Below are 12,071 nucleotides of genomic sequence, written 5' to 3'. Positions count from 1 at the left end.
CAGCTAACTCTCCAGACTCCAAACAGCCTCCAGCTAACTCTCCAGCCTCCAAACAGCCTCCAGCTAACTCTCCAGACTCCAAACATCCTCCAGCTAACTCTCCAGACTCCAAACAGCCTCCAGCTAACTCCAGACTCCAAACAACCTCCAGCTAACTCTCCAGACTCCAAACAGCCTCCAGCTAACTCTCCAGACTCCAAACAGCCTCCAGCTAACTCTCCAGACTCCAAACAGACTCCAGCTAACTATCCAAACAGCCTCCAAGCTAACTCTCCAGACTCCAAACAACCTCCAGCTAACTCTCCAGACTCCAAACAACCTCCAGCTAACTCTCCAGACTCCAAACAGCCTCCAGCTAACTCTCCAGACTCCAAACAGCCTCCAGCTAACTCTCCAAACTCCAAACAGCCTCCAGCTAACTCTCCAGACTCCAAACAGCCTCCAGCTAACTCTCCAGACTCCAAACAGCCTCCAGCTAACTCTCCAGACTCCAAACAGCCTCCAGCTAACTCTCCAGACTCCAAACAGCCTCCAGCTAACTCTCCAGACTCCAAACAGCCTCCAGCTAACTCTCCAGACTCCAAACAGCCTCCAGCTAACTCTCCAGACTCCAAACATCCTCCAGCTAACTCTCCAGACTCCAAGCAGCCTCCAGCTAACTCTCCAGACTCCAAGCAGCCTCCAGCTAACTCTCCAGACTCCAAACATCCTCCAGCTAACTCTCCAGACTCCAAACAGCCTCCAGCTAACTCTCCAGACTCCAAACAGCCTCCAGCTAACTCTCCAGACCCCAAAAAGCCTCCAGCTAACTCTCCAGACCCCAAAAAGCCTCCAGCTAACTCTCCAGACTCCAAACAGCCTCCAGCTAACTCTCCAGACTCCAAACAGCCTCCAGCTAACTCTCCAGACTCCAAACAGCCTCCAGCTAACTCTCCAGACTCCAAACAGCCTCCAGCTAACTCTCCAGACTCCAAGCAGCCTCCAAGCTAACTCTCCAGACTCCAAACAGCCTCCAGCTAACTCTCCAGACTCCAAACAGCCTCCAGCTAACTCTCCAGACTCCAAACAGCCTACAGCTAACTCTCCAGACTCCAAACAGCCTCCAAGCTAACTCTCCAGACTCCAAACAGCCTCCAGCTAACTCTCCAGACTCCAAACAGCCTCCAGCTAACTCTCCAGACTCCAAACAGCCTCCAGCTAACTCTCCAGACTCCAAACAACCTCCAAGCTAACCCTCGTGACTCAAAATGGCGCATAAGTCAGTGAGCGTGGCAAATGACCAGGGGAGACCTCATCTACTCTTGTCTAAAACACACGTCCTTTCGACTCTATATTACCCTCTCTATCATAGCACTCCACCACGCGTCCATTCCCTTTGAAGGGACTGATTGATGCGCTGCAGAGAGAGAGAGAGATCTACCTTCATCTCTAACCATAGAATCACAGAGACCCAGATCCTGCTCTCCAGTTCTAACAAACAATGGGAGGCATTGATGGAGCAGTCATGGCGGACTAGGGCTGATTGTGTGTAATGGTGGAGTGTGTGTGTGCATGTCCATCAGTTTGAGTAAGAAAGGCTCACTGGGCCAAGGTACTCACGTCTGGTCTGAGGTTTGCCGCGCGCTCATAATGCCGCTCTGCTGCCTGGTTTAGACTGGCCTGTCTGGAGAGGGAGATAGTACAGAGATGAGGGAGGGAGGGAGAGAGGCATGGCACGAGGAGGAAGGGCAATAGAGGTCGTCATTACACATGGCGTACACAGAGTCTGACGGTATTATCGTGACGGCAGAAGGAGTTATGTTGGATAGAGAAGCATTCTTTCATTATAATTGAATATTGCCCATAAAGTATTGAGATCCGGAGGGCACTTTGATGCTGAAAAATACTCCCTCAAATGACTCTGAAACACTATGCTGCATATATTTCTGATACTAACTGCACTTAATATGTTAACGCTTATTAGATAAAGACAGATGTCTTTCCAGACATATTCATAAGGTGTTTGACTCAGGGAAATATGTCTCTATTGACTTTGCATAAAGGAAAGTCTGCCTTGGGAATACTAGCTAGTAGTGCTTCATCATTCCATTCATATCACGTTCATGCCTGACTTCAGATTCATTCTCCATCCATTCAACAACGTCTTTCATTTACTCCTTGTGTCAAATAGTTATTTATTTGCCGTACAGAACAGAGAGTAAGAGGTGCATTTTGACCAGGATTAATACACCCAAAGACAGGTCTGCATCAGAATGTCTCAGCACAGCCATAAGAGTGTCGTATTACAGGATTAGTTGAGTGAATATGTCATGGTGTTTTTTCCTCGATGCAGTAGGCTTATGTCTAAGAGGGCCAGAATATGATGATTTGTCTCTCCGTTTTTACTCTCTGCATCTAAGCAGCGCTACCCTTGCCGAGCAGTCGACTTATAACTCTCAAATCCTCCGCAGCACTACACTTTGAATGAAGGATGCTGTAGCTTCAATTACTTTTCCAGATATGTAGAGCAAAAAGGAATTAAGAGACGTCGTTTCCAATACTTCCTCGAGTTGCAGTGAGTTGAGAGGATTTGCAGTCCCCTATTTCAAACGTATAAAACGTATGTGCTGTCTGTGCTCACACTTGCCAAGCCGAATGGGAAATTCTCCCGAGGTATGCCTGGGTTTCTTTACAAGCCCTGGATTGAAACGTCACTAGCATGAATCAAAACTACAACCGCTGTTTCCATGTGTTGTATATTAACTATAAAACCAGTTGAACCATACACAAACGACTTAAAATGGACCGTGTCCATGCAAACTGCCATCATCTTATTAAACATCAGATCTGAAGTGTCTTTGAGTGTGTTAGCAGGCACAATGCAGTATTGATTAAGTCGTAAATGATGAAATGCCTTGGCAACCAACTCTCTATCACCGAGGAAATAACCTTCAGAGACACCTTCTGCTATTTTCATGAATAAGACATCTGAATACATCCAACAGAAATTCTACATGAGCTGAAGACCTACAGTACTGTAAGGAAATGCAGTAGAGTATTTTCTGTTATTTTACTGTAGTGAGGTTGGGCTTCCTCTCAGAGCCTGATACCTCTCTAGGTTTCTTATTTATAGAGAGTTGTTCCTGCCTACTGTGCTTCTAATTCTGCTTGCTCTTTGGAGTCTAGGCCGGGTTACTGCCAAGCACCTTGTGACAACTGCGGATGTAAAAACGGCTTGATAAACACATTTGATTGATACTCGTTAAAGTATGATTGGGCAGCATTTGCGAAAATACCAGGCACTCTTTAAACACTGTAATAAGGTTTTTATACGCTGTCACACCCACCTGAGCATGTGAGCGGCGCTGAAGACCACATCAAACTCTGAGCTGTCCAGATCTGCAGCTCTCTCTGCCATCTCTGCTGCCTCCGCCAGACGAGACTGCTCCAGCAGAAACTGGCCTGTCCATCAGAGAGAGAGAAACAGAGACCGAGTAAGAAAGAGAAGGAAAGAGATAAAGGGAAAGAGAGAGAGAGAGAGACACCGAGGGGATGGAAAGAAAGAAAGAAAGAAAGAAAGAAAGAAAGAAAGAAAGAAAGAAAGAAAGAAAGAAAGAAAGAAAGAAAGAAAGAAAGAGGAAAAATAGGGTGCAAAAAGATGGGTTCAGGGGACAGAGCAGCAAGAAGGACAGAGCAGCAAGAAGGACAGAAAGAAGGACAGAAAGGAGAGAGTGAGGAAAAGAGGAGAGAGAGACAGTGAGGGTTTTTGTCATGCACAATGATAAGTGGAAGTCCAGCTGAGTCGTAGGAGTTTCATGTATGTCCCCTGGGAGCAGGACCAACTGGCTCTACCTCCACAGGAGTCTGCTGAGGAGGAATACATTACTACTATGTCTGGGACGCAGATGGTATATTATGTTGGACTGTGTAATGTGCAGAGGTTTCCCTATACAAGTCAGTGTGTGTGTTTGTGTGGGTGCGTGTTCCAACATGTGTGCGTTTGTGTCTGCTTACGTGAGGTATCCTCTTTCACAGGTTTTTAGAATTTGTAAAAATAGTCTTCCTATGTCTCGGATGTCATACTTCATTGCGTGTCAGTCAGCAATAACCATCAGTTGAATGCAGAGGGTTGCTACGGGTCACATGTAGCGTGACACATGCATGCTCCCTGCATCAGAGCATGTGTTAGTCTGAACAATGGCAGGAAAGAAGGCTTGACCTCTCATGTCAGCTCTCGCCCTCCCTGTCCCACAGTTCAGCGAGTCTGTAAGCACATTCATACAGTCTCACCAACAACATACTGGAGTCATTCCAGTCACAGTGGAGGAGGAATGGCTGTTGCGGCCCGATTACGATAAGGTGTTGGGGGCCAGTAAAAATAAACCTCTGAAAAGAGGCTAGGAGATCGCAGAGAGAGGGCAAATGACTCTGTCCAAAGAAAGCAACGCGGCCCGCCAGGACCCAAACACAACCCCCGAGAATCGAGACAGAGATACACAGAGAGAGAGAGAGACACAGGGAGGGAGAGAGGGAGAGACGATATGAATGGCAGCATTTACAGAAGCGCGGGCGGACTAACCGGCTTATAGCATTTCTCCTCAATCAGTGAAAGGCAAGCATCCTTATCGGTGGTGGTGTCCGATCCGGTTTCCTCGAAGTATGTGGAGATTAGGTCTACTGTATGTATGACCTCATACATCCTGATACCAAATGCAAACCAAACTAAAGGCAGGCATATCTCTTTGGCTAACTAGAGCGGCTTTAAACATGGCTACAGGACATGTTTTTACACTTAACAAGCAGTTTATATGTGCTATGTGGGAGTACTGTAGAGTACTGTGGATAAGGTGTCTTTATCAAACTGCCTGAGGTAAGTTCTTATGATGGGGTCAAGCTACAATACACTGTTACTGTAGGAAGTCACTACATGGAGCAGTTTAATGGTGTGTGTGTGTGTGTGTGTGTGTGTGTGTGTGTGTGTGTGTGTGTGTGTGTGTGTGTGTGTGTGTGTGTGTGTGTGTGTGTGTGCGCGTGTGTGTGTTTGTGCGCGTGTAGTGCTTAATTTGTAAATCGGTAGGTGCCGGAACAAAATGTGAGCACCAGAGGGGGTGACCTGGGGAGCTCTGAGGTAACGGAACGCATGAGAAAAAAATCACCTTTATAATAAATCATTGCATGCATATCATCACATTGCATAGTGGCATACAGAAGTTGCAGAAATGGGTAATATTTTAATAGTCTAGGGTCCGGAAAAAATGTGTCCTTTTTTAAACGCATTTCATGCAATTCTATGTCATTTTACATGACTGGAGACTTTGGCTGAATATTTTTTAATGCCGCACAAATGATCGAAATGACAGGCTACTTTGACACTGACAAACTGAGAATCTGAGATAAATAAAAACGACTTTGTGTTGAATCCATCAATAGCCTAGGCCTAGGTGTGTGGAGACACATATTGTAGGCTATAATATAAGGAGGATACTAGTCCTAAAAATGCTTTCCAGTGTCACTGACTGACCCAATGATGCGCAGCTCTCTTGCCGGTGATATCCGATGCGTTCGTACCAAAAGCCTATATATCTCTTGCTTTACTTTGTAAAACAATATTTGGAAGTTAATCAAATATTTTGTTAGCCTACAGCAGACAGATTAGAGTCCTCTCTTTTCAGCAGGAGCCATTTCCTTTCCAACCTGTGTTTTCCTGCGATTGTATTTGAAATATAGTGAAAGGCCTGTCTTGTCTGCATGCTGTTCACGGAAAGGTTTGCCGTGTTCCGGACTGTAGGCTATGCCTTGTTATTGGGCTACACACAATCCACAGCTAGGCACATTTTTAAAGACGCTATTGATCCTCTGTGACTAAAATATAGTCATTTTCATGGTGTAGTAGGCTATTCTGAATGATTTCAATTCTTTCTGAACAGACAGCAGTAATTCTATAACGTTGGCAAATGTATTTCAATTTATCGGGGTGCTGCAGCTCCTCCAGAACCCTTCGCCTGGCTATGATTCTATAAGGAAATAAAATATGAAGTGCAACGCTGGAGAGATGAGAGTTGCAGGCTCATGTCTATCAGAGCAGAGAGAGGGAGAGAGATCATAGAAAGTGAATCTCATTCTAGTTCTGTGAGAGATACAGGCACACATCTCACACAGCCACGAGTTGGTCTCAAGCATAGGATACAATGATGCACAATCCATACTGTAAATTCAGGCCGGCGCAACCCGAATCAACTATTAGAATATCAGGCAGTAGAATTGACGAAGAGGCAACTCAAATTAGTACATTACAAAAAGTAAATGTTTCATGCCATGAGAGGTACTGGATAGGCAAATAGGTTCCAGAACAAATCAGTCCAAAACGGAGAGGTGCCGGATCCTGTTCCGGCAGGATCTGGCTCAAATGAAGCAATGTGCGCAGTACTTCATATGAGTTCTGGTACATACCATAATGCATGTAGCAGTTTCCTTTGGAAGGGTCCAGCTGAATGGCTCTTCGATAGTAACCCTCTGCCTCAGTCTTCTGCCCCTAGGAGACAAAACAGGAACATTTGATTAGCTACTGTAGATCAGTTACAAGTCATCAGTCATTAATTGCGATTTAGCTGATGCTCGAGCTCTCGCAGTGGTTCCTGTTTCTGGTACGGGCGTAATTGTGCGGCTGCAATTAGATTTACTCAAAACCCAAAACAGACGTGAGTTGCCATATGGTAGAAGATTGAACATGCAGGAGAAACCAGAAACCACCCACTCTCCTCGTAAATGAGATTTAGCAAATATTTCACAGTTGAAATGTGGACGGGGAAATCAGCAGTAAATTTGAACAACCGTTCCATATGCCCCTGATGTGCCAGGTTGTTTCAAACAATCACCATATCCTGTAGGGCAACAACAATCATCTGAGTTTACTCTGCATCTGCTACGGATTATTTTCCTACGCTTTCATGCATGAGTTGACACGTGGTAGCAGGGCCTCAACTGTAAACCAGGAAACTGTACTCCATAGAGAACGCTCCAAACCCCCTTTTCCCCCAGCAGCAGAGTGTGTGTGTGTCACACTATCACTTTTTCTCAGTCAGAGAGTGTGTATCGCACTATAGCCTCGCAACAAACTGAAAGCGATACCGCTGCCCCTGTGTGTACGGTCCCCCCCTCCCCATTGTTCACGCTTCAGCACTGATTGCTTCCATATTGGCTATGGATTTGCCATTCTACATAGAATAAGTGGACTGGGCATATTAGGTTTGGTTCATTAACTATTTCTCATGCCCGTGTTCGCTCTAAATGAAAGAAGAAGACAACTAATTGTCCAGATGACTTTATGTCATGGGTTTGGGCGCCCCCCCTTGGGTTGTGCCGTGGCGGAGATCTTTGTGGGCTATACTCGGCCTTGTCTCAGGATGGTAAGTTGGTGGTTGAAGATATCCCTCTAGTGGTGTGGGGGCTGTGCTTCTGCAAAGTGGGTGGGGTTATATCCTGCCTGTTTGGCCCTGTCCGGGGGTATCATCGGATGGGGCCACAGTGTCTCCTGACCCCTCCTGTCTCAGCCTCCAGTATTTATGCTGCAGTAGTTTATGTGTCAGGGGGCTAGGGTCAGTCTGTCATATCTGGAGTACTTCTCCTGTCTTATCCGGTGTCCTGTGTGAATTTAAGTATGCTCTGTCTAATTCTCTCTTTCTCTCTTTCTTTCTTTCTCTCTCTCGGCGGACCTGAGCCCTAGGACCATGCCTCAGGACTACCTGGCATGATGACTCCTTGCTGTCCCCAGTCCACCTGGCCATGCTGCTGCTCCAGTTTCAACTGTTCTGCCTGCGGCTATGAAACCCTGACCTGTTCACCGGACGTGCTATCTGTCCCAGACCTGCTGTTTTCAACTCTCTAGAGACAGCAGGAGTGGTAGAGATACTCTCAATGATCGGCCATGAAAAGCCAACTGACATTTACTCCTGAGGTTCTGACTTGTTGCACCCTCGACAACTACTGTGATTATTATTATTTGACCATGCTGGTCATTTATGAACATTTGAACATCTTGGCCATGTTATGTTATAATCTCCACCCGGCACAGCCAGAAGAGGACTGGCCACCCCTCATAGCCTGGTTCCTCTCTAGGTTTCTTCCTAGGTTTTGGCCTTTCTAAGTTTTTCCTAGCCACCGTGCTTCTACACCTGCATTGCTTGCTGTTTGGGGTTTTAGGCTGGGTTTCTGTACAGCACTTTGAGATATCAGCTGATGTACAGAAGGGCTATATAAATACATTTGATTTGATGTCATATTTTCCCTGGCTCCTTTCCCAGCCACAGTGTCAGAAGGTGGACTGTTAAACACAATACTGTGGTCCTTCAATGGACTGGTCGTATTTGGATGATTGCGAGAGGTGGTAACGTTAAATGTACATGAACGCTAGGTTTGTCACACTCTGATCTGTTTCACCTGTCTTTGTGCTTGTCTTCACCCATCTCTTCCCATTATCCCCTGTGTATTTATACCTGTGTTCTCTGTTTGTCTGTTGCCAGTTCATCTTGTCTTGTCAGGTCTCACCAGCGTGTTTTCCCATCTCATTGCTCTCTCTAGTTCTGTTTCCTAGTTTCCCCGGTTCTGACCATTCTGCCTGCCCTGACCCCGAGCCTGCCTGACGTTCTGTACCTGCCTGACTCTGACCCGTTTACGAACCTCTGCCTGTCCTGACCCCGAGCCTGCCTGCTGTTCTGTACCTTATTGACTCTGCCCTGGATTACAGACCTCTGCCTGCCTTTGACCTGTCTTTTGCCTGCCCCCTGTTTGGGTCAATAAACATCTGTGACTCTAGCTGCATCTGGGTCTTATCCTAAGTTCTTGATAAGGTTGTTTTTTATTCCTCTGACCATCTTATCTAGCGTATTCGAGCCTGTCTTGGGAGGGAGTAGCCGGCCTCAGAGGGCTTTAGCGGGTAGCATTAGCGCCAACTCCGAGTGTAGCCAGCCAGAGGGCTTTAGCGGTTAGCGTTAGCGCCGGCTCCGAGTGTAGCCAGCCACAGAGCTCGTAAATAACCTCAGCGCCGGGAACGGGAGAGAGGCCCTCCAACAGAGAGCGGTGCCTAGCTCTTGGTAGGACACGTCAGGACTCTGCACTGCACTGTGTAATCATCCGCCTGGCGACAACACTCTCCTGTGATGTATGTCCAAGTGAGATGATGTGAGACAGGAACTGGGGGTTACCGGGCGGAATAGGGCAATTCTGGTCATGTCTGGCTGTGTCCTAAAGAAAGGCCCTGGTCAAAAGTAGTGCACTATATCAGGATTATGGTGGCATTTCCAACGCAGACTCAGTCTAGACTCTAACCTGGTTACTGTGAACGAAGAGTTCAAAGTCAAACTGAACAAAGAACAAACCACAAATCTATACAATCTCACTAACCCCATTAAAGTACATGACTCTTTACGAATGAAACAGTGAAGTCACGTACTGTAGTACACGTCAGGGTGAGGCGGGACTTGAGTCTGACACTTTGACCCTTTCCCCGAGTCGGTTGACTCCTTATGAGCCAGCTGCATTATCAATACGTAGGTCCGCCGTGGCAAGACGGCCCAAAATCTCTCCCTGATTATGGGATTTAATAAGGAAGCGGGGTAATTGCATTAAGTCCTGTCCGGCAGCCCATTGTCCCGGGTCTGGTCGTGTCCTAATCTCCTGTTGTTGAAGGGCTCTGTTATGAGGGGCCACTCGTGGCTCAGGGCCCCGGATGTAGGGACCTGGGGGACCCAGCAGATGTCCAGCTGTGCTATGGTGACTCGGGTCTGAACCCAGGGAGACTGGGGGTGGGGGTTTAGGGGAATGGAACTCAAATCAGATTAGGAAAAGGGGAAATTAGTGAGTTTGGGAGCGAGACCCTTCCTCAGCCCAGACCGGACCCCTAGGGGTGCAGCTGTAACCCCTCCGATATCAGTGAGGAGGATAAAAGGAGAGATGGGATGGATGATGTGGTACGCTGAAGAGCAAAACCTCCTGTAGATTCCTAGTACCTCAGTTACCTCAGGCTGTGGAAGGAGAAGAACAGAAGGTCAAACTCCTCACAAGGGCTCAGCAGGACTGGTTCAGTGGGTTCTAACAGGGTTCCTCTCAATAAAGTCCTCCTAACTAACCCAAGTCAGCTGTGAACACATGTTGTCACGCACGTTTTTCCCTCCCCAAAACACAGTGGGAGTGAATGAGAGAGGTGGATGGAAGGGGGTTGGGGGGCAGAGTGCACCTCAGAACAAACAGCCAAACCTGTAGGGGAGAAGTCTGGGAAGGAAATACTGGACCCAGCAGGCCTAGCTGGAGCACTTCATAACACACACACACACACACATGTAATAATGTCACACACACACACACACACCACACACACACACACACACACACACACACACACACACACACACACACACACACACACACACACACACACACACACACACACACGACTCCCCATAAAGACATTCCCTATGGCTGTGACCTTGAGACAATCACACACCCAGCGAAGAGCCTGATAGTTTGACAGGTCTGTTTTTCCAAGCTTGTACCCTAAGACAATAATTATTCCTCAATCCATTGTCTCCTTGGTTGTCATATGAACAAAGTTTATAGTGGCAGATGTTGTAACGGAATTCCTCCTCCTCTTCATACGAAGAGGAGTAGTGATTCGACCAAAATGCAGCGTGGTTATGTGACATAATGATTTATTAAACAAGACGAAGACGAAACGAAATACACTTGATAAACTACAAAACAAATAAACGATGTAGACAGACCTGGACACGAACTTACATATAACGTGAAGAACGCATGAACAGGAAACAGACTACATACAAAACGAACGAACGAACGATACCGAAACAGTCCCGTGTGGCGTAACATACAGACACTGACACAGGAGACAACCACCCACAAACAAACAATGTGACACCACCTACCTTAATATGATTCTCAATCAGAGGAGATGAAAACCACCTGCCTCTAATTGAGAACCATATCAGGTACCCATTAAACCAACATAGAAACACAAAACATAGACTGCCCACCCAAACTCACGTCCTGACCAACTAACACATACAAAACTAACAGAAAACAGGTCAGGAACGTGACAGATGTTTGTCTCTCTGCTATTTTATCTCAAATATCAAAAAAAACTGCAATTAGCCTAACATAAAAAACCCATCTTGTATTTGCATACCATTATCCTACGTGTCTTTTTCCTTTAGGCCACCAAAGACAAAAGCATTAATTTACCCATCAAGGTTCAACAACTCCAAAACGGCTTTAGATCTGGGCCACTGTCTGCTCAACATGCAGCTCAGTCTTGATCTATCAACACCCAGGCTTTTTATAATGATCACAACTCCTCTGGTCCAGACAGGGAAATCAATGGGATGAACTGGCCGGGCCCAAACTCACTCACTATTCATCAGCCCTCAGGCCTAGGTCTAATTATACGTCACCACTGTGATTACTACCAAGATGAAAGTTTGCTTTGCTTCATCACGCTTTGTGTGAGCCAAAGCCTATTTGAGATTGTGTGGACAGTCAGGAAGGACACTGGAGGACAAGGAGTGAAGTGAATGGATTAGAATAGAGGCAGGTTGTAGCTACATCATGGTAATGATGTTAGAGGTCATTTCCAGTGCAGCTGTAGAACGTTTTTCTATCTGTTAACTAACTTCATGAATGGTCTTAAAAGTGTCAAAGTGTTGTAGTCTAGTGGTTAACAATACCTACATTATGACCACCTGCTCTTTCCATGACATAGACTGACCAGGTGAATCCAGGTGAAAACTTTGATCCCATATTGATGTGACTTGTTAAATCCACTTCAATCAGTGTAGATGAAGAGGAGACAGGTTAAAGAAGGATTTTTAAGGCTTTCAACATCTTGTAGAGTCCATGTCCCAATGAATTGAGGCTGTTCTGAGGGCAATAGGGGGTGCAGATAAATATTAGAACATTTTTCCTAATGTTTGGTATACTTAGTGCATATAGGCTATATTATATATTATATAGCCCTATTGGTTAACAAGGTCATGTGAAAATGAGCTTCCTATTGGACAAGTTCAAGTCCATTTCATTTTAGG

The 12,071-nt window shown here is 46.1% G+C and overlaps 1 protein-coding gene across 1 annotated transcript in view; it reads right to left on the bottom strand.

Annotated features, from left to right (window-relative positions):
* Window positions 1-1,578: 1,578 nt before the first annotated feature.
* The window catches only part of LOC120042149 (protein O-mannosyl-transferase TMTC2-like), a 79,328-nt gene continuing 68,835 nt past the window's right edge, over window positions 1,579-12,071 (bottom strand). The window contains exons 9-11 of the mRNA XM_038987005.1: window positions 6,430-6,511; window positions 3,327-3,441; window positions 1,579-1,663 (exon numbers count right to left, since the gene is read on the bottom strand). Of these exons, the coding sequence (XP_038842933.1) occupies window positions 1,579-1,663; window positions 3,327-3,441; window positions 6,430-6,511 (282 nt within the window). The remainder of the gene's footprint in view (window positions 1,664-3,326; window positions 3,442-6,429; window positions 6,512-12,071) is intronic.

Source organism: Salvelinus namaycush, unplaced genomic scaffold, assembly GCF_016432855.1.
Source record: "Salvelinus namaycush isolate Seneca unplaced genomic scaffold, SaNama_1.0 Scaffold620, whole genome shotgun sequence".
In the NCBI taxonomy this organism is placed as follows: Eukaryota; Metazoa; Chordata; class Actinopteri; order Salmoniformes; family Salmonidae; genus Salvelinus; species Salvelinus namaycush.
This window is presented reverse-complemented; position numbering and strand designations above follow the sequence as displayed.